This window comes from Rhineura floridana, chromosome 17 (genome assembly GCF_030035675.1).
Source record: "Rhineura floridana isolate rRhiFlo1 chromosome 17, rRhiFlo1.hap2, whole genome shotgun sequence".
Taxonomy (NCBI): domain Eukaryota; kingdom Metazoa; phylum Chordata; class Lepidosauria; order Squamata; family Rhineuridae; genus Rhineura; species Rhineura floridana.
In genome coordinates this window covers 18,438,812-18,461,756 of record NC_084496.1, presented here as the reverse complement: position 1 = coordinate 18,461,756, position 22,945 = coordinate 18,438,812, and the positions used below count along the sequence as shown (strand labels likewise).

Genomic DNA, 22,945 nt, shown 5'->3' with positions numbered 1-22,945 from the left:
TTTTACCACACAACCAAGAGGAAGGACCAAAGCACGCAACAGGACCTCGTGAGCCCTTATTTCCCAGCCACACCACAGAGATCCAGAGGAACATGGAATAGTTATCCCCCATTTTAGAGAGGCCTCAACTAGGCTGCACACACCATACATTTAAAGCACATTTTCCCCTAAAGGATACTGGGATGTTTGGCATGTTTAATGTTTTTATATTGCTGCACACTGCCCTGATATTTTATGAGAGGACAGTATACGACTACTTTTAAAAACTACCAAACAAACAAGAGCAGCCACAGAAGGAGATGGGTTTTCATGGGTTTTCTCACTGCTGTATAAAAAAGGCTTCAACGTTTCCATTTATTTATTATTTATTATTAATTGAATTTATATCCTGCCCCATAGCCAAAGCTCTCTGGGCGGTTCACAACAGATAAACATCCAATATACAATTAAAACATATATTAAACAAGTTAAAAACTAAACCTAATCAAACACATAAACAACTATAAAACTCAATACTAAATGTTAAATGTTAAAAAAGTATTAAATTGATTGAAATATTAAGATGTTAACAAGTTAAGATATCAATATCAAGATGTTAATATTAAATATTAAAATGTTAAAATGCCTCAGAGAAGAGGAAGGTTTTTACCTGGCGCCGAAAAGATAACAATGTTGGCGCCAGGCGTACCTCATCAGGGAGAGAATTCCATAATTCAGGGGCCACCACTGAGAAAGCCCGTTTTCTCGTTGTCACCTTCCGGGCTTCTCTCTGAGTAGGCCCCCGTAGGAGGGCCTTTGATGTTGATCGCAGCGTACGGGTAGGTTCATATCGGGAGAGGCGTTCCATCAGGTATTGTGGTCCCAGGCCGTGTAAGGCTTTATAAGTTAAAACCAGCACCTTGAATCGAGCCCGGAAACATATAGGCAGCCATTTAAGAACTTAAGAACAGCCTGATGGAGCAGGGTGGTGGCCCATCTAGTCCAGCATCCTGTTCTCACAATGGCCAACCAGATGCCTACAGGATATATTCAAGCAGGACCTGAGTGCAAGAGCACTCTCCCCTCCTACAGTTTCCAGAAACTGGTAATCAGAAGCATGCTACCTCCAACCAAGGAGGCAAAGCATAGCCATTATGGCTAGCAGCCATTGATAGCCTTCTCCTCCATTAATTTCTCTAATTCTCTTTTCAAGCCATTCAAGTTGGTGGCCATCACTGTGGGAGCAAATTCCATAGTTTAACTGCACACTGTGCGAAGAAGTACTTTCCTGTGTCTGTCCTGGATCTGACAACATTCAGCTTCATTTGATGTCCCAGAGTTCTAATGGCAGAAAAACTCCTCTATCCACTTTCTCCAAGAATCCTAAACTACTTTTTTCCCTGATGCACTAGATGTCCAAAGCTTTCTCTCATTTTTTAAATGATACATATTCCCCATGCCCCTACGCATACAGATTAGTTTTCAATCAAAGTTCAAAGGCCTCAGCTTAGCTTTCGGTTCTTTTCAAGAACTGTCTGATAGAGGGGGCTGCAAGTTCAACAAACCCAAGCTTGCCCCGAAAATGCACTTTTGTATCTGTTTTTTAATCATTAGCCACATACAGAAGATCTAGAAAACTGAACATGAACACAATATGATCAATACTTTTACACATATTCTGTTACAAGGAGGGTAAAGCTACAAGTTTTTGAGCTGTACAGGATTCTTCCTGAAGTAGAAGAATAGCCCATTTTAACATTCATCACTATCAGGGGAAATTTTTCCCCCTGGACTGTACCACTTTGGACTGCTTGAGTTGCTTGTAGAAAATGAACATGCCAGGGATAAAGGGGTTCAGCCTAATCTTCCCCTTAAGATACTATTTTTTCTGTGTTTGGAGAGCCTTATTCACAGGAGGTTTGAACATGCAATACTCCCTCCTAAAACCTGACATAATAATAATAATAATAATAATGTAATTTGTGTGTCGCCTATCTGGCCTATGGCCACTCTAGGCGACGTACAATTCAATTGCAAAATGCATCACAATAAAATACAAATAAAATACAACATGACAGTAAAATAGTAACAGTTCAGAGTAATAGGCAATTTGTGCTAAAAATTAACCCTCCCCGGAAGTCCCAAAGGCCTGTCTGAAGAGCCAGGTCTTCAAGGCTTTGCGGAATACATTCAGGGAAGGGGCATGCCGAAGATCGTATGGGAGGGATTTCCAGAGAGTGGGGGCCGCCACTGAAAATGCCCTCTCTCTAGTCCCCACCAACCTAGCTGTTTTAGTTGGTGGGACTGAGAGAAGGTCCTGAGTGGCTGATCTTGTCGGGCGGCATAATACATGGGTTGCCAAACAGTTTAGTCTCAGATCGAGGAACCCAGTTCACAGCTAAGTTTTGGAGAGCAGTTTGGAAGCAGTTGCAGACAGAGTTAAAACTTTCTTCTGCTCATCATCCTCAGACGGACGGGCAGACGGAAAGGCTGAACGCGGTCTTGGAAAGGTATTTACGCTGTTATGTTTCATATCAACAAAATGACTGGGTTTCCTATTTGCATTTTGCAGAGTTTGCTATAATAACTACTTGCATACTAGCACTGGACAGACACCCTTCTTTGATAATTATGGGTTCCATCCTAAGGCATTCCCTAGTAGTACATTAAATGTGCTGGTGCCTGCAGCAGGAGAATTTCTGCAGGAATTACAGGCCGTGCAGCAGGTGCTTAAACAGCAATTAAACGAGGCCAAACTAGAGTACAAACGAATTGCTGACTAACATCGAAGAGAGGGGGCCTCCCTCCAGCCAGGAGATCAAGTGTGGCTGTCCACCCGCTTCCTCCAGATGCCAGGCAAGTGTAGGGAGCTGCAAGACAGGAAACTGTGGCCTTTCGAAGTGGAGGCACAAATCAATCCCGTGGCCTATAGACTGAAATTGCCTGCTACCTTCAAAATCCATCCCGTGTTTCATCGCTCTTTGCTAACAAAAGCAGCCCCTCCCAGCGATTTACGGCCACTGGAAGTTCTGGGAGCACCCATTCTAGTAGGGGGAGAGCCAGAATTCGAAGTGGAACAGATTCTGGATTCCAGAAGGAGGCGTAATCAATTACAGTACTTAATTCACTGGAAGAGTTATGGGCCAGCTGACAGATCTTGGGAAAATGAAAGGGATGTGCATGCCCCAGATTTAGTGGAAGAATTCCATAAACAGTTTCCCCATCGCCCGAAGCCGACAGGTGGGGGGGCACAGCATTAGAGAGGGGATGGTGTCAGGATGCAGGATTGGGGCCCTAGCACTTCAGAGGATGAGGAGGAGATCACTTTCTCAGAGCTGGGTGAAGAGGGGGAGGGAGAACTCTCAGAGATAGTGTTGCCCAGCGACCGCAGAGGCCTTGAAACTCCAGCAGACGAAGTTACAGACACTACTCAGAAATTTCCCACGCTCACCCCCCCCGCTGAGTCAGAGCCGTTAGACCAAGAAGGAGGGGGGATTCCACTCCCTCCTCAGCCAGGGAAAAGTCAGCCTGATGGGCATGACGCTCACCCCCCCTTTCTCCAATCCCAGAGACAGAATCTTCAGAGGAGGAGGGGGAGGCAGCACTTCCCCCATCACCACGAACCCGGAGAAGGGAAAAACGAGTCAGGGGGAGAGAGAGGAGGGGCAGGGAAGAAATTGTCCTAAGGCGGAGTGAGAGAATTCGCGCCAAAAAGCCCCCTTAATAAGGAAAGGGGGGGCAGGAATTCCTTGTTCTGTCAACTCTCTTGCATGTCGCAGGACACGTGTATTGTGTTGCTTCATGAGGAGACGTAGTCTCTGTTTGGATATTACATTAATAAAGACTGAATTGCTTTCATCGACTGGTGTGATTTCTGAGTCCAGCCCTGGACACGACAGACGCAGGAGCTTCTCTCTCTCTCTGCCATCTAACAGATTGTTGCCACTACCCTCAGTCCGTCTCACCAAGTGTTTCAACCTGTGGAGGTGGGAGGAGAGGCTATCCCTCATCCTGTTAGCGAGCCTGGACGTTTGACTCACGGTCTTTTAACATGTGAACATGCTTTTTTTTGGTCTCCCTCCACACCTGTAAACCTGATGGGTGGGAATCTGTTGTGCAAATTGAATGCTACCATTTTCTGTACTCCTGGTGGGGTATATGTGGAATTCCCTCAGGATTTGACTCCAAATCTGCTCCTGTTGCTGGTGACAGACCAGGGCACTGAGAGCCCAGAGGAGGCACCCTCTTACTCTGAACTTTCAGATGTTCCAGAGTCCTTGTGGGCTTCCCATGCCAAGGAAGTAGGGAAGCTACTGAGCCAGGATAACTACACTACAAACACAACAGGCCCTTCCCTATGGTACCCCTGTATCCCTTAGCCCAGGAGGTGGAGGAGGGCATTGCCATGCATTGCCGTGTCATAACCCCCCTCTTGGAGCAAGGAGGACCTGTTACCAGGGCTGTGGAGTCGGTACGCCAAACCTTCGACTCCGACTCCTCTATTTTTCTACTCTCCGACTCAGACTCCACCCAAAATTGCTTCCCGCTCCACAGCCCTGGAAAGGGCTGTAAATATCTTTTTAAATTGAAAGCTCTCGTAGGACATAGTACAGTCCAGAAAAAAGCTTTATCAGCCCTGAGCAGAGGTAGCCAACATGATGGCCTCCAGATGTTGTTGGACTACAACTCCCATCAGCCCTAACCAGCATGGCCAAAGGTCAAGGTTGATGGGAGTTGTAGTCCAACATCTGGAGGGTTCCACATTGGTTACCTCATTGTAAGGCTCATTTGACATGGTGAGATGATGATGATGATTGATTTTATTTAATACCCACCCTTCACCAGCAGGTGCAAGGGGGAGGATCACAACGATTTAAAACACAACATTAAAAATAGGTTAAAACAAATTACAATCACAAAAATAGGATGGGTCCTAAAAATATTCATCTTGGGTGTCAAAGGCTAGGGGGAAGACATACATCTTCAGCATACGATGAAAGCTACACAGTGAAGGTGCCAGGTGCACCTCTGTGGAAGGGTGTTCCACAATGTAGGGTCTGCCACAGAGAACGTCCTCTCCCGGGCCACCACCCCCTGAGCTTTTGAGGGTGGTAGAACTACCAAAATGCCCCCCCAACTCTGCTGATCTCAACACCTGAGAGGGTCTGTAGGGAAGGAGACAGGCCCCAGATATCCAAGAGACCAAGTTGTTGAGGGCTTCTTAACACTATTTCTTAACACTAATGTAAGTACCTTGAATTGAGCCCCAAAATGAACTGGCAACCAATGCAGATGTTTTAAAACAGGGTTATATGAGATCTAAATGGAACCCCAGCCAGTTAAATGTATGTTGCATTTGGGATTAGGTGAAGTTTCCGTGTCGTCTTCAAGGGCAGCCCCATGTAGAGCACATTGCAATAGCCCAATCTTTATGTTATCAGAGTACATGGAGTATGCATGAGCTACGTATCGTCCCACTTTCATGGGACCATTTGCCTCCTGCAAAAGAGGGGTGAGGGTGGGGACGGCCGGCAAATTTGAAGAGAGCGGTAAAATTCTAAGATCTTTCTGCCTTCTCACCTTAATACGAGGTGGCCACGTGTTTTCTTCTCCTTTTTGTACCTTAAAAAAAGAGAGCTTTGCCAGTGCTTGAAGCCCATAGGGGCGGTCATTCCTCATCCTCAAAAATACCCCTTGGGAATGCTCCTACATCAGTGATTCCCCAACTTTTCCCCCCCACAGACCACTTGAACATTACTGGTGGTCTTGGCAGACCACTTAATGATTTTTCTACTTGTTGTAGGAATTGAAATGCGCTGTGCTAGATGCTGCATGAACTCCATAGCTTCTTCTATTTCTTCTATTGTGTTTTATTACATTACAATTTGCAGTCCATAAATTTCAGACTGTAATACAATAAAATACAATATAAGAAATAAAAGAAGCAATACAATTATAATCAAAAATCAGTAATAATATTCAATGTGGACAAGCCGCTGACAACCTGAACAAAGCTTGCAAACCACGGGTAGTTTGCGGACCACAGTTGGGAACCCCTGCACTACCTCAATGTAGAGGCATTACCATGAGGCGTTTGGTTACAGGAGGAACAGGTAACCTTTTTGCAGCTGCCTCACTGCCTTGGGTGTAATCTATCAGGGGCCGCACACTGACGGTCAGCAAAACTGGAGACAAAAGTAGTGTGTCAGAGCCAAAGGTGGGTGGGGTCGCCCGCTTGCCTCTATCTGCCTCGCCCCTCCCTCCCCCTTCCATTCTACCTTTTCTCTCTCCTTTTCTGCCACCCCCCTGACCCCCATTCTTCCTTCCTTGACACCCACATGAAATTAGGTCATGGGTAGGGATGGAAAAATCTGTCACTTTCCATTCTCTCGGTTTCTAATTTTTCCAATCTTAAATTCAGATGTCCACATTTCTGCAACAATTTACTAAATCATGAAAACATTACAGCGTTTTAGTGCAAACTTCTCCTAATAAATACATTTTGTATGCAGCTTTGACTAATTATACATTCTTGCAAGCAATTTCTTCCAACATAATGCATTTTTGTAAATACTGTTTGATTGGAGAACTGCACTGCAAAATTCAGATATGTGTGAATTCTGAAAAATGGCTGTATTTCAGTTCTCATATTGTTTCAGAATCATAGAATCATAGTATAGAGTCTGAATTTGATCAATTCAGCTTCAAATGTGAACTGGATCGAACTTCTCCCCTATCCCTAGTCGAGGGCCACATGAAATTGGGCCAAGGGCCTAGGACTGCAGACTGCCCACCTACGTGTTACGGGAATGCTCCTGAGTTCTTACAAGCACCTAAGGCAGCAGCTCAAGCAGAAAAATAAAGAAGGGGGAACCCCTCAGCTACTTTCATCACCACCCTTTTTAGACCTGTGGGCACATTTGGATTTTTAAACAAATGCCACCCTCTCTGTTCACTTCTCTCCCCTCCCAGCTATCTCCCCCCTCCCCACAAGAGATAGACAGAAAAAGATAATGCATGGTCCTGGCTTCCCCCAAAGAATTTGGGAATTTTTAGTTTGTTAAGGGTGCCGAGAGTCAAATGAGACCTATTCCCCTCACAGAACTACAATTACCAGAGTGGTTTAACAATCAACTCCTCTTCCCAGGGAACTATGGGAATTGTAACTCTATGAGGGGAATAGGGGGTCCCTCAAAAGCTGTTCCCGGGATTCTTTGGGGGAAGTCATGACTGTTTAAAATGGTGTAACAGTGTTTTAAATGTACAGTGCAGATGGTGCCAAAGTGGGCACCAGGGGAAGCCTCAAGGGGGCTTCACACACAAAGACCCCACATAGACATGAAAAGTCTTAACCTACACACACACAAAGATTGATTTGATCTTCTCTCCACCCTGTATGATATAGCCCCCCAAAAGCTGGTTTAAATATTTCATTCCTATATAAAATGACCATAAGAAATGGTTTTTTTTAAAAAGGATTTTTTGTTGTTATGTGCCTTCAGGTTGATTACATCTTATGGCGACCCTATGAATCAGTGACCTCCAATAGCAACTGTTATAAACCACCCTGTTCAGATCTTGTAGGTTCAGTTCTGCTTCCTTGATGGAATCAATCCATCTCTTGTTTGGCCTTCCTCTTTTTCGATTCCCTTCTGTTTTTCCCAACATTATTGTGAAGCTATCAATACCATCCATCTTGGTTGTTCTGCGGTTTGTCTGGGCAGGTTTTGCATACTGTAATGCAGCTGTTTCAACAGGACTGTGTCAGTTTATTGGAAAGAGGGTGCTATTGCACTGAGTCAGCCACTCAGGTTAGAAAACACACCATCCACAAATGAAATCCAAATCCGTCTTACATATGAAACAGAAGCTCGAGGATTCAGAGGTATCAAACTACCATGTAGTCCAGAAGGATAACTCAAAATCTCAGGGATATAGAAAAATTTAAGCAATGCATACCTGGAACGGTTTTCCTTTGTGACCTTTGAGGCCAATTCTGTTTGCAAGGTGAGTTAATATTCTACGGCTGTTGCTTTCTCCCTCTCTTACATCCTTTTCTCTTTCTTTTTTATATGTGTGTTTAACTTTGTTAGCTTCTGGGAGAGGGAAAAAATATGGTGTGCAGCTTCAACATTTTAGTTCTTGGGAAAGCTTCCACTCTGCCAAAGGCTCTAAGAGGCAGCTTATGAACAAAACTTGAAACTGACAAAACATGACACCAAGAGTGCAAGATAAACTAACATTAAAACAGCAGAGAAAACAAAGCACAACTGCAAAACGCTTGGCAACAAGCTGCATCTCGGCTGTAGAACTCACAGCAAATAAATAACTGGAGCAAATACATTTTCTTCCTCTGTTTATCCCCTGCCACTATTCCCCTCCCCTTCTTCCCCTATCTTCAATTTTAGAATGTAAGCTCCACAGGGCTGAAACCTCACTTCTTGTACAGTGTGAAGCACAGTGCACATTGAGGCTGCTAGAAAGATGAATAATAATTACAATAAATGCCTATTGGGGGGAAAAGCCAGCATGCTTTCTCCAAAGTTACTAAAACCCAAGGGGCAACCACTAAGGAGGCCCTACCCTTTCATAGCCATTTGCCTCACTTGAGATGGAAGGAGTATTCTGCAGAACCTCTTTGGAAGATCATATACAGTGGAAGCTTGTTCTGACGTGGTTCGCTGTACTATGGATTCAGATATACTGTGATGTGACAATGTCCCCTGTCTAAAATACTGCATACAGAGTTTTCATTATAACAAGGAACCCCTATAATGGGGAGCATCCTTTGTTCCCCCAACCCACACGTTACAACGACCTTTCACTGTACAAGAAATATGCCCTTGTTTCTGCAACATATATTATTATTTTCAATATTTGCAGGCTACCTTTCAAGATTACACCTCCCAAGAGGGTGTACGATAACTAAAACCATTCAAATCACAGACTATGACAGTAACAAAATAATCTAATATGTATTAATACACCTAAAATGTTAAAAATGTTGTCATAGGTAAAACAATGCCAAAAGAATAAAAAATACATGTAAAACAAGCAGCAGAAAATTTCTTCTCTAGAGTCACCTAAAACTAGCCCAAGCTAAGCTGCATCTGCATATATGAGTACTGTAATAGAACCCAAATGATATTCTAACAATAATAGAATTCCTGAAGGATGCAGTCATGAATCCAGCTGTTCCAGAACAGTAAATTCAGTGCAAAGTCCTGCTCTCATCATGTCCTAACTGCAAGCCAAATGGAGAGAGGCCTGGTGGGCCAAGGTTGGCCTGCGGGCCAGAGGTTCCACAACCTCATCGGCAGGTGATTTTTCTGTTCCAACGGGCTTTTGGGTACTGACTATAGTTAAATAGGGTGCTGTTTTTACTGATCTGTATTTTGTGTTTTTTAATCGCTATGTTTTAAATACTTTTAATTTTACAGTTCTTTTAGTTACATTTTAATTATAACTTCTGTATGTTTTATTTATATTTTTTAACTGTATCTGTTTTAATTTTTGTAAATCACCTTGAGTCCCAGTTCTGGGGAAAATATGGAATACAAGTGAATAAAATAACAACAACCCTGCTCTAGAAGCCAATGAGCTGCCAGCTTCTAAAGCCTGTGGAAATACATTGCGTACATCTTTTTCTTGCTGTTGCTCATCACTACAGTTACTGTTTCTAATGAGATTTATTTGAAAACCTACGCTGTCCTCTTAATGGGTACCTTCTGACTAATCTGTAAATAAACTGGTGTGCCTGGCCCCACCTTAAGCTCCCTAACTTTGGTACAGGAACAGTGATTCCCCTCCCCCTTCTTAAACAGGACCACTGTAGAACAGGATTTCATTAAACTCGGGATTTCCCCCTTTTTCTGTAGCCAGAAATTTTGTGGCAAACAGGTGAGTCAGAACCTAAACACAGATGCTTGCTAGGGAAATGCTGTAGCTCAGTGGAACAGCATCTGTTCTGCATGCAGAAGGTCCCAAGTTCAATCCTCGGCATCTCTAGGGCTGAGAGAGAACCCTGTCTGAAATCCTGGAGAGCCACTGCCAGTCAGTGTAGACAATACTGAGCTAGGTGGACCAATGGACTAAATTGCTATAAGATAGCCGCCTATGTTCTTATTATGGGCGTGGGCCAGAACTCAGTTGTGGAGCATCTGCTTTGCATGCAGAGGGTTCAATCCAAGAATCTCCAACTAGGGCTGGGAGAGTACCCTTTTTGAAATCCTTCTGAGCCATTGCCAGTCAGCACAGACAATAGTGAGCTGGATAGACCAATGGTCTGACTCAGTACATTTCTATTAAAGCTGTGAAGCTGTGAAGGTTAAAACTATCCCAGAAAGTTAAAACTTAGCCCAGAATCTGGCAGCCAGTAAAGCACTCCTAACATTATGTTCCCTCCCTGCAGTTGATCCCAGACAAAAGGGACATAGCATCTGCTTTTGGCATTCAGAAGTGGCAGAGCATCTGCTTTGGCATTCAGAAAGTCCTAGGTTCAGTCCCTGGCATCTCCAGGAAGCGCTGGGACTGTCCCTGGCCTGAAATCCTGGAGAGCCTCTGCAAGTCAGTGGAGACAATACTGAGCTAGACGAAGCAACGGTCTGACTCAGGATAAGGCAGATTTCTATGTTCCTAGGGTTTGTGGGAACCCTGGTCAAGGTGACAGTTGGTAGGCCCTCTAATGAGCTTACCAGGCCACAGTGGGCAGAGTTCGTTACTTCCTTCTCTACATTTTTAGGAAGCTGGTAGGCACAATGCAAAACACCAGCACCAACTGAGGTTTCAGCTACCCACCCACCATCTTCCAGAATGCTCCTGGGCCCCAACGTATAATCAGTACAGTCAAGTAGTTATCAGCTATCCCCGGGTGGCTGGTGCATATTGGACCTGGTAAGGTGGAAGGCAGGGAGCCCAAACAGCAAGTGGAGCCAGAGCGAATGACAGGTGGAGCCAACACATTCGAATTTTGTCCCCATCGTCCTCCCTGCTGAGTTCTACAAAGAGCAACTCTGAGACTGAGGAGGAGGAAGCTGGCAGGCAGGACCACCTCGTGGACTGGTGGTATGGAGGAAAAAGGCAGGCAGGTGGGGGCTGGCTGCAGGCAGACTGAGACTGGTTGAGCTGTGTCCCAGTTGCCCTAATGGACCAGCCTCCACTGGTATTCCACTATCCTTCCATTCATTGGCCAGGAGAGTGGGAGGTAGAGGCCAGTTTACATAATAATAACTAGAAACGTAATAGACCATTATATCACCAAGAGTAAGTGGGTCCTAGACTCACCCATCCTCCTCCTCCTCCTTTTTAACAGAAGCTGAATGTTCAGGGCAGGAACCCAGAATATCTCTAAGGGAGTTAGGACCACCTCCCACAGTCCCCCTTATAAGGCTGTAGCCCTGACACCACAGTTTAGAGTGAGAATACGCAACAGACATAAGATCATAGATAGCTACCTTATACTGAGTCAAGCCATTGGTGCACCCAAGTGAAACCTGGAGATACCAGGGATTGAACCCAGGACCTTCTACATGCCAAGCCGTTGTGCTACCACTGAGCTACAGTGCCTCCACTGTGCAACTACAATCAGTCCCCCATACAGGATTAAAGTCTTCTGTAGCAGAGAACCCAAGGTGTGGTACTACCCGTATGCACACATTACATTCTGCCATAGTATATTTCTTAACCATATATCAGTGTTGCATCTGAAAATCTATCTAAGCCGTGGTGGGCTGGTGAACTATGACATGTGTCACTCATGGTTAAGTATTACGTCTGCATTATGGTTAAGTCAGTTTCCTCCACCTCTTATTTCTTATTACATTGTTATCCCTCTCGTCCCTAAGGAGATCAGGGCAAGTGTACTTCGATTGTCCCTCCTCCATGCTTTCCTCATAACAACCCACTCAGATAGGTTAGGCTGGGGGGAGACTGATAGGCCCAAGTAGGGAACGGAACCTGGGTCTTCCCGATTCCAGTCTGACACTCTAGCTGCTCTATGAATCTGGTTTCAACCTCTCTGCAACAAGGCAACAAGCAAGTCTCCCTGGTATCTCCCCATGCATGCACTTATCAAGGTAAAACATATTTTCATTGTATAGGATCTTAACCACAGTTAAAGCAACAAATTCTGTTCTGTGCTAACCATGGTTAAGCATTAAGTAAGCATTGTTTTTATTTTGTTTTGAGTTTTGATACTATATACATGAAATGTGTGTGTGTATACAGGTTCTTCATCCTTGATTTACTCTATGTATAACTATGTGTGGATATATGTTTAACTAATATTATATATACATTAATTACACACAGAGAGAGAGAGAGAGAGAGAAAGAGAGTAAATCAAGGATAAAGAACCTGTGGATCCTCCAGAGGCCACTAGACTAAACTCCCATCATCCCTGTATATTAGCCACATTGACTGGGGTGCTGGGAGTTGACGTCCATCAACATCTGGAGGGCCACAGATCCCCCAGCCCTGTGATAAAAAACCTCAGACAATTCCAAAAAGCACAGTATATCCTATCAGTCACAGATTCATCAACAACAAACCATAATCGATGCTTCGACCATTTGATGACTTATAGAATTAAAGCTGCCTGTCGGTCCAATTGTGCTTTACAATTTCTAGCATTATGTTTGCCATTAAAAGTTCACAAGTGATTCCAAGCCAAAAGGTTCTAGCTCCATTCAAGCAACTCCTTTTTGCAGCAGCAGAGGCTATTCTCCACACCGCCCCTTCCTATTCAGAGGGCAGCAACTCTCCAGTGCCTCTGAAAGCATATAATTGTATGCTGCACTTTAGAAAAAGAAAAAGAAACAAACATAGTTTAAAAACACACACAGCATAATCAGTAGGCAGCAGCTGCTTCTTGTCACATCTGATTTTTTATTTTATTTTATTTTGCATTCAGGTGAGATCTGTGATTTACAGCTTTAATTCTGTGGTGCCTTTCCCAAAGTCTATGAGATTTGGAAGCTTGCAACAGGATGGATGGATGGACAGAAAGAGGGGCACTGGTGCAGCGCCCTCAAACTGCTCATTCTATGTCTTTATTTATCGCTCCTCAGTTTATATTATCCCTGTTATATATTGGAACTACTAAAGGTTCTTAACTATGCAATGCGTGCTGCAATGTACTCCATCCTTGTTTATTGTTCACTCTGGCTCCAGATATTATTGTTTTGGTTTTATAAAATCCAATAAAAATAATTATAAAAAGAGAGGCACAAGAAAAAGAGCACTGCTGGATCCGAAGATCAAGGGCCTTGGCATGGCTCAGCGGTGGAGCACCTGCTTTGTATGCAGAAGGTTCTAGATTCAATCCTCAATGGCATCTCCAGGTAGGGCTGGGACAGACTCCCTGTCTGAAATCCAGGAGAGCCACTGCCAGTCAGTGTAGACAATACTGAGCCAGATGGACTAGAGGGTCTGACTCAGTATGTCAGCTTCCTGCGTTCCTAGAATGAGCAACAGTGAGGGCGACAAGAAGAGGGCCCATTTAAGGAGAGCAGTTGCACTCAAGACATCTTACCCAAGCTACCCTTCCCCATCACCCAATACATAAATCCAGAGCCGACAGTTTGTGGTGAGAACCTGGCATTCACACACCTGCACACGGTCCAATTCTGCATCATGCAGGACACAACAATTCATAGAATCATAGAATAGTAGAGTTGGAAGGGGCCTACAAGGTCATCGAGTCCAACCCCCTGCTCAATGCAGGAATCCAAATCAAAGCATTGATGGTTGGCTGCCTGAACCAGCCAAATCACAATTCCTGAGGTCAGGGACGGAGAAAAGGCCCTCCAAGCCTCTCTGTCTGGCCCCTGGGACTCTAAACCGGCCACACACCCTCCCCAAACTATTCCCTGCCCTGCTTTGCATCCCCCTTGAGTGCTTTTGCCTGGCTAGAATGTGCCCTTAAACTCTGCTGATGCTTCTCACTTGCCTGGATGGAGGAGAGAGAGAGAGAGACAGGGATGTGCGCGTAGAAACTAGCGTACTGTACAAAGGTAAAAAATCACATCCATTGCTTGGCCCAGTGTTGCCTCTGGCCCTGCCCACCACTGGCATGCAGCCCCTGGAAGGTTGCCCAGAAAAGCATGTGGCCCGTAAACTGAACAAGGTTCCCCACCCTGCCTTAGGAGCAAGAGCCTTGCTCTTCCACAAGCCATCCTGTGATGCAACATCAGATTACCGACACGTGCAGGCAAGGAGAGACAGATGGGTGAAAAGGCTTTAGAAGGCAATTGTGTTATTTTATGGTCTGTTCTTACAACAAGCCTGAGACAGATAGGCACTGGAGATAGATGGCACGACACCAAGGGGTCTTCTCAATTCACTGAAGCAGCTCCGGTTCATTCCAATAAGGTTCATATAAGAGAAATCCCCAGTAAAGAGTGGGTAGTATTCAATGCGAGTCTTACGTAGAGTAAGACCCACTGAAGTTAATAGACATAACTAACTTAGGATCATTCATTTCAGTAAGTCTACTCTGAAAAGGAATTAGGTGGATGCAACCCAAGGCTCCAAATTTTGCAAATCCACATGCAACAGAAGCCTGTGCATGCCTGGTCAGAGGTATATCCCACTGAGTTCAATGGAGCTTATTCCCAAGTAAATGGGTGTAGGACTGCAGCTTTAAAAACCCAAGTACAGCCATAAAGAATCAAGATTATTTTCTTACTGGAAAGTAGGAGTGTTTTTTTTAAACAAAAAACTTTACATACTATCACTCAACACTTACATACATACAACTCTCTGCTCATTTTTACATGTGCAGGCAAGTTTTCTATCCAGCCCCTGATCCCACACAGACTAGCAAGCTCTTTCTCAACCACTCAGGCAATTAAGCAGCTCTGCACAATAAAAATTCTGAAATGATTTATTTTCAAAACTTAGTAACAATTCCATGACCATTTTTTAATAATTTTAATGCAAGCTACCTTGCAGATACTATGAATGGAAAGGTAGGATAGGTAACAGATAAATAGGTCGCAATCCTAACCCCACTTACATGCAAGTAAGGCTCACTGAATTCAACAGGACTCACTTCTGAGTAGACACGGTTAGGATTGCAGCCTAAATAATGTGGGTTGCAATCCTATGTATGCTCACGTGGGAGTAAGCCGCACTGTAGAGTTTACTTCTGAGTAAATATGCATTGGGTTGCAATACTGGAACTGTAATATTTCTTCACCAGAGCACCATGGAAGTATGTTAAAACAAGAGACATTGGTTATTCCAATGTATTATTATTCCAATATTCCAATGTATGGTTATTCCAATATAGAAGCTGCAGCCCCCCATGTCAAAGAGATTCTCTTGAAAATAGAAGCTGCAGCCCCCCATGTCAAAGAGATTCTCTTGAAAATAAAGAATACAAGCGGACCTGCAACAAAATGTTCCAGTGTGGGGTGCTCCTATCCAGCATGCCAGCCAGCCATAGCCCTTTGCTAGGATACTCCATTCCATTCCTACCCCCTCGCACAACAGTCAGTCAGCATTCTGTAGCTGCTGAGCATGCTCGATCCTCATTAGGCTACTGGGTTCCCCACTACCTTTCATTTTTCTCTCTCTAAAGGGTTTTAGAGAGTGCGTGTGTGTTTTGCAAACCTTGGGGTTTCTCTGACCATACAGAAATAATATATATGTATATATATCTTGCATGGATAATGCCATCTTGGCATGATAAGGATACACTTAGAGAATGGAGTTCTCTATGATTTGGTATCCCTGCCCAAAATGGCTTGGACCCGATTCCTCAGGATAGGGTTAGCGATGCAATTCTGGGGTAATGTTTTTTATTTTCAGAAAGGCATTCTTTTTCTAGTTCTGAGCTTTCTGGCTGAGAATTACGGTTGCAATCCTAACCGGGTCTAATCAGAAGTAAGTCCTACTGAATTAAATGGGTCTTGCTCCCAGGTAAGTGGGGTCAGAATTACAGCTTTAATTAGGAAGATGCCTTTTGTGGGGAGGAAAAGGGGAATCATCCCCTGAGAGGAGGCACATGGGTCAGAAAGCATAAGAAGATCCTGCTGGATAAGATCAGTGGCCTATCTAGTCCAGCCTCCTCACAATAGCCAACTAGATTATTTCGGGAAGCCTGCAAGCAGGACCTGAGTGTAAGAACACTCTCCCCACGGGTGATTCCCAGCAGCTGTTATTCAGAGGCATACTGCCCTGAGAGGGAGGCAGAGCATAGCCATCAGGGCAACATGTCTCCAAGGGCCTTGAACCCTTCTTGCATGGGATGAGAGAAAGGGACTAGGATTAGCGCCTTTGTAATGACCTCCCCAAGGGAGCCTGCCTAGAGACCTCATTACTATTATTTAGGTGCCTAGCAAAAACTGTTTCTCTTTTCTTCGGCTTTTAAGAACTGCTAATGTAAGCATTCTGTAACTTACAGTTGTTTGATTTTACCATCTGTCCAAATTGGCTGTTGCTGTTTTAGTTTGTTGCTTTTTAAGTTGCTGCATTAGTTTTTCCATCCTTTATATTCTTATTACTTATTATGATTTTAAATGTTTAACTTATTATACTTTACTGTTTTTGTTGCCTACTACTCTGAAAGGTGCCTGGGAACAAAATCTATGTTGAAGAAGGTAAGGACACAGGAAATTCCCTTATCCTGAGTCAGACTTGCAGAGTCAGACTCATCCCGAGTCAGTCAGCATTGTCACTCAGGACTGTCTACACTTACTGACAGCAGCTCTCCAGGAGATCAGGCAGAGAATCTCTGCCTGGGCCCTTCTGCATATAAAACAGATGCTTTACTACTGAGCTACAGTCCTTCCCCAGATGCAGGATACACATTATATAAATAAATGAGATTGAAATTACTATGAGGGAGCTTCAATGGTTCTAAGAATTGCACAGCAAAGGGAGGTGTCCAAATGCAGCTTCACCCTCCCATGTCAATGTGTGACGGGCAAAGCCACGCTTGGCAATCTTCTCTCATCTGGGCATTTTCCTAGGCTACAATCCTATACCCACTTACCGTGGGAGTACACCTCGTTGAAATCAGCTGGACTTACTTCTAAGGAAACATGGATATGCTTGCATTGTTAAAGGCCTTCTCAACCCTAAGAAGGATGTTTTGTTCCTGGATGTAGGAAGCTGCCTGACACTGAATCCATCTACCTCAACGTACACAATGCCTGAACAGAGGCTCTCCAGGGTGTCAGAGCAGGAGGCTTCCCCAGCCCCACTTGGGACTGAACCACAGCGCTTCTGCAGGCAAAGTAGATCCTCTGCCGCTGAGCTGGGGTTGGTGGGAGGTGAAGTCCAACAACATCTAGAGCAGCCTTTCCCAACCGGTGTGGCTCCAGATGTTGTTGGACCACAACTCCCATCAGCCTCAGCCATGGCTGATGGGAGTTGTGGTCCAACAACATCTGGAGCCACACTGGTTGGGAAAGGCTGATCTAGAGGGCACCAGGTTGAGGAAGGTTGCTTCAGAGGTTTTTAGGACTATCCATTCCAGATAAATAAGCAAGCTACTTCAAAATTCCATGCATCTGTCAGCTATGCCAGTAAGATCCAGTAAAGCCCTGCCATTTGAGTGTCTCTCTCCCTTCTGCTCTTCTGGTTCCTCATAGCCAAGGAAGGATGAGGTTAAATAAGACACCTGAATTGTCCCTAGCTATATAAATGGAATTCTTTGTCCATAATCGTTATTTATGAATGTATTTTTACAAGAGGGAAAGAGACAATCCTGAGTGAGGACCCAAAAGGCAGAAGGAAGGCACAACTCTCTTTTTATCGTTATCTTTTGGCGTTTCCTTTCAGCACAAGCACATATTTGCAAGTATGAAAAAAGGGGACCATGGTTTGGTGGTGGTGGGTCAATAAGCACGCTACTTTGAAACAAAACACATCTGTCAGTTTCTGACCATGTTGAGGGATAATATGTATGTAGGAGGCAGCATGCCTCTAAAGGCCAGTTGCTGGGAATGAATGCAAGTGGGGAGAATGCTGCTATACTCAGGTCCTGCTCACAGGCTTCCCACTGAGGCATCAACCTGGTTGGCCACTGTGAGAACAGGATGCTAGCATAAATGAGTCTTTGGCCTGATCCAGCAAGGCTCTTATATTACAACATGGAAGGGCCCCCTCAAATGTAATGTTGAGGGAATTTGTTGCTTTTTTTAAAAAAGGGAACCTGTGAATTACTATCATATAGCTGGGGTGAGGTCTGCAGTCACCTGCTATTTTTTCAGCTTTGGAAAGTAACAGGGCGATCCTATATATGTCTGCTCAGTGGGGCTTACTCTCAGTGGGTGCAGGACTGCAGCATAAGTCAGCAAATGCCCAGGGTATGAAAAGGAAAGGGACCCAGTATCTAGGTAATGGGATCTAGCAAAGCCCTAGTTATTTTTATGGTGTTGGGGGGAGGGATGTAAGCTTGGCTGTTATTTCAAGATTGCTGTATCTTGCCAGGGGGTCTGCATGTGTTTAAATCTGCAAGTTCTCTTAGCATTTTAAATCCTCAGATGATGTAGTAAGATTTGATTCCCAATACCTTTTGGGGGGAAAGGGGAGGGCAGAAGCCACTGGGGGCAGAGGGGAAAGAGAAAGACATACCTTCTTCTTAACCTTCCTGGTTCTCTGCATTTTTTGGAAGCCTACTGACCATTCTGTGCATGTCTACTCAGATGTAAGTCCCATCATGTTCAATGGGGCTCATTTCCAGGTAAGACTGCAGTTTAGGCCAGCCAGCTCCTATATAATTAAAACAAAGTGATCCAACCAGCAACTCTAGAGAAGCAGGTGGTGGTTAGATGATACAATCAGGAAGGTAGTGGGGAGCTAGACAGAAAAGGGCATTCTTCCTACTTCATCATGACTTCTCATTATTGCTTCTTTGAATGATTAAATTAGTAGGCTTCATCCAAGCAACTCTAACAACAGTTTTTAAAAAGATTTCTGAGAAGGGAGTACCAGGAAAGAGATCACATCTATCCAAGTTCTCTCCTCTTGTTGAATTAAATCAGCAAGCCCCGCTGAAAAAAATTCCCACAAATTATACCTTCTCTACCTACAATAGTAGGTACAAGAGTACAATAGAAGGGTTGAGAAGGCCACCATGGGGGGGGTGATGGTTGGAGGTTGGGGAGCATGAACTGCCCAGCTCCTCCTTTTGATTCCTAGTTCTCTTTTTGGTGGATTAACACAGCAAGCTCCTGTCAGATAAGATAAAAACAACCTAACAAGCTTATCGACAACAGTATCCCTAGAAATACTTTGGTGTTTTATTTTTTTATTTTATTTTTTGCTGTGGGGGAAGGGAGAAATTCTGGTGAAAAAAGTCAAGGCAAGAGGGTTGCTCTCCTGGCCTTCTCTTTCCTACATGCAGGAAGTTCAAGCTGATATTTAAAAACATATCAGCCAACGTTATTTTTGAAAGCTCCGCTATCCATTTTTTGTTGTTACGGGGGACAGGGAGAATCAGAACGAAAGAGGAATGCAAGGCAGTCCTACCTTAGAAAGACCTCTATCTAATTTCTGGCTTGCTGGGTAAGGAAGATATCTCTGCCAATGCTGTCTTTGGAAGAAAACACAACTATTTTGCAGAGGGTGGGGGAAAATCACTAATGCATGTGAGACCCTTATCTATGGGGGGGGATCAAAGAAAAGGGTTAACATCAGCCAAGGCTGCCTTACAATGACACATCATGCAAAAATATTCTCTTTTGTTGGGGGTGTGTCAATCAATACAAGACTCTTGTCTACTCTTACTAGAGTTAAAGTGGAGAAAGGAGGAGGAAACATCTTTAGAAAGACACACCAGTCAGAAAGCACTATTATAAATGACAACCTATCTATTTTTTTGGAGGGGGGCCAGTCAATGAAATATTCTTTTATCTGTTCAAGTCAGGGTGGTATCAGTCAATGCAAGACCGGGGGGGGGGGAGAGAATGGGGGGGGAGGATCAGCCCATGCTGAAGGTCCCCCTCTCTATTTTGTTAGGGGGTGTCAATCACTGTAAAGCTCTTATTAGGAACAGTAACTAATGCAAAATGTTTACCTTTATTTTTTAGGGTGAAGAGGTGAATATCTGAGGGTATAACATCAACTCATGCAATTACAGAAGTCAGTCTTCTTTCTTTTATTGTAGGGGGGGGGAAGAGAAGAATTCAGGAAGGGAAGCATCACCAATGCCGTTTTCCCCTTCATTATTTGTGTGCAGGGGAGGGTATTAGCCAACGGCTTTCATCCATTTCTGTCAAGGTTGGAGGCAGCGGATTATTCAGAAGGGGCAACCTCAGTCAAATTATCTTAGAAATACCCATTCCCTATTTTACTGGGGGCTCATTTTCTCTGTATTTTAAGAATGGAAGAAAGAGAGAATCACCTCACACCAGCAAATCCTTTCTTCTGAAGACCCACTCCCTCTGTGTTGTTATTAATGGAGAGCCTATGTGGGTGGGTGTTTTTTTTGGGGGGGGGACAGAGCACCAGTCCATGCTTTCTTAGAAAGACCCACTCCCTATTATTGGGGGAGAGGGGCAGAGAGAAAATCAGTCGATACAAGACTCTTGCTTGATTGTTCTTCCGGAGAGAATTGGAAGGGACAAAAAACTCCTCTTAATTTTATTGGGTGGGGGGAATCAGCCAATAAAAGGCTCTTACCAATTGTTCTTCAGGCGAGAATTAGAACGGAGAAAGACACCCACCGCTTGTATTTTACTTTGAATCCACCAGACTCTTAAGGATTAGAGAATCTGAAGAGGGGGCAGCTCAGGCAAGGCTATTAGACCCCCTCCCTCTCTTTTATTGTAGGCTGGAAAGGAGGCGCTTGTTATCTAACGCAAAAAGCCTCTCCTCCCCCCCCCCCACTCACCATTCCTGATTCTCCGCCGCTTTGGGGTTAAATCGGATGTCGCTGTTGACGTTGAACAAGGCATCTTGGTCGCCCAGCGGCGGGATGGGCAGCCTGTAGAGCGGGTGCTCGAAGAGAGCCGCGAGCTTGGAGTAAGGCGCGCCTTCCTCCTCCCTCTCGTAGCCCGGTTGGTGGTGGCTGCGGCGGCCGCCCAGGCGGCTACTCCCCGATGGCGGCGGCTGCCCGGGCGCGCCGCTAGCCCGCCTCCCATCTTGGATGAGCGCTTTCTGGGTCAGGTCCGGGCCGGCGCTGAAGCCGTTTTGCTGCCGCTGCAAACGCTTGGAAGCGCCGGCTCTTTCCGGGGTGGCTTTCTCCAAGGAGTGCGAGCTGAGGTTGGAGCTGGGGTCGCTGCTGAAATCCTGCAGGATCCGCAGCGTGTGTTTACTAGGCCAGCCGGCCGCGGCAGCCGCCTCCGAGGCGCCGGCGTTGGCCCGCTCTTGAGGCGCCGGCGGCGGCTGCGCCTTCCTCGCCCAGTCCCGCGCTGCTTCTCCCGCTTTGTTGTTGGCGGCAGCGGCGGCGTGCAAGCAGGAGCAGCCGGGGCTGGCGTGGCCAGCTCCGCCGCCGATACCTTCTCCGTCGGCACCCGCCGCCGCCGCCGCCGCCCGTTTCTCCAGCTTGGGCAACAGATCAATCATGATATGCATGGTGCAGGCGATCAGGAAGACCATCAGGATGAGGATCCGGAATTTGCGCACTAAAATCATCTTCATGGCGTTTTTTTATTTTAAAAGGGGGGGGGGAGCGAAGAAAATAAATTAAGGTTTGGAATGAAAATAAATGAAAGACCCCCCCCTCCCCAAAAAGCCAGGTTGAAATTAATCAACTAAAAAAAACCGCTTGCATGAGTTGGATGATGGTCCCAGTCTAGATCACAAACTCGGTATTAGCGTCGGGACTTCCGAGCAAACAACCGATCCCGGCCCAATCAGTCTTTTCAAGAAAGAAAGAAACCAGGTGCTTTCTCTTGATTTTGTAAAGTCTTTAAAATCATGGAGCAACAGGTACCAACTGCAAGACCACCACGATCTGTAGAGTTGTTTAAAAAACACCCCACGATCGGGGTGTTCATACCCCGATTCATACGGGGATCAAGGCAGATCCAAAGCTCCCCTCCCCGCCACAAAAAGAGAGCGCCAGGTGTTGGACGTGACCCCCCCCCCCAATGAACACACTATTGGCCTCTTTTCCCGTTAAAAAAATAACGGGGGAGAGATGCTCTAAGGAGTCAAGCGAGTCAACGAAGGAAAGCTAGCCGCGCCCAAATAATATTTTTTTCAAAAGGTAAAGGGGGTTCAGAAAAGCCACAAGGACAAGAAAGGGAGGAGGCGAAGGAACAAACCCCAATCCTCAGAATTTGGCCCCCTGGCAAGCGGTCTTGCTCCTGCGGCGGCTTTCCCCCCCCGCTCTTTGCCAAACGACCGAGCAGGCAGCAGGCGACAAAGCCTCGTCCTTTCTCGCCCCTCCGGCGGTTTTCTCTGCGCGACTGTTTCCAAACCTTGGCTGGGCGCGGGGCTGCTTCGAGGATGTTTCCGGAGCCTTCCTGCCGAGCTGGGGCGAGAGCGAGCGGCTCATCCAGGAGCTGGGAGGCGGCGGCGGCGGCGGCTGCTTTCTTGCCCTACATGCCACAGAACAAATCAGTGCGGGCCAGAAGCATTTCATCTGCCGGGAAGGCCCCTCCGGCCACAGGAACGGCAAGAGGATCGCCGTCCAGAGGAGCCCCACGAGCGATTTTAGATCGGGAAGGCGGAGCGCGAGACAGACAGGGAAAGGGAAATGCAAGCCTCCGGCATCATCATCGTCAGAGGAAGCAGCTGCGATCTCTTCCGCGTGGGGTGAAGAAGAAGGGGAGAAATTATTATTAATAATAATGTTTGAAGGGCAGAAAGGAAAGGGGGAGGGGGGGAGAGAACGGAGGGAGCGTTTGGCAGGTGCAGCGTGAATCCCCCTTTCAGCCACACTGAATGCAGTAGATTGGTTGGACGCGACAGGCGGCGGCAGCGCCAGCCTTCAGTGGGTGTGTTAAATATTATGAGCAAGCCTTCTACCCCGACGTCATAGTTAAGAGATTGGCTAAATAAATGC

The 22,945-nt window shown here is 45.5% G+C and overlaps 1 protein-coding gene across 1 annotated transcript in view; it reads right to left on the bottom strand.

The window, feature by feature from the left end:
- The window catches only part of FAM20C (FAM20C golgi associated secretory pathway kinase), a 177,542-nt gene extending 155,094 nt beyond the window's left edge, over positions 1–22,448 (bottom strand). Inside the window, exon 1 of the mRNA XM_061599684.1 lies at positions 20,825–22,448. Within this exon, the coding sequence (XP_061455668.1) occupies positions 20,825–21,573 (749 nt within the window). The 5' untranslated portion in view covers positions 21,574–22,448. The remainder of the gene's footprint in view (positions 1–20,824) is intronic.
- Between the last annotated feature and the right edge of the window lie 497 nt (positions 22,449–22,945).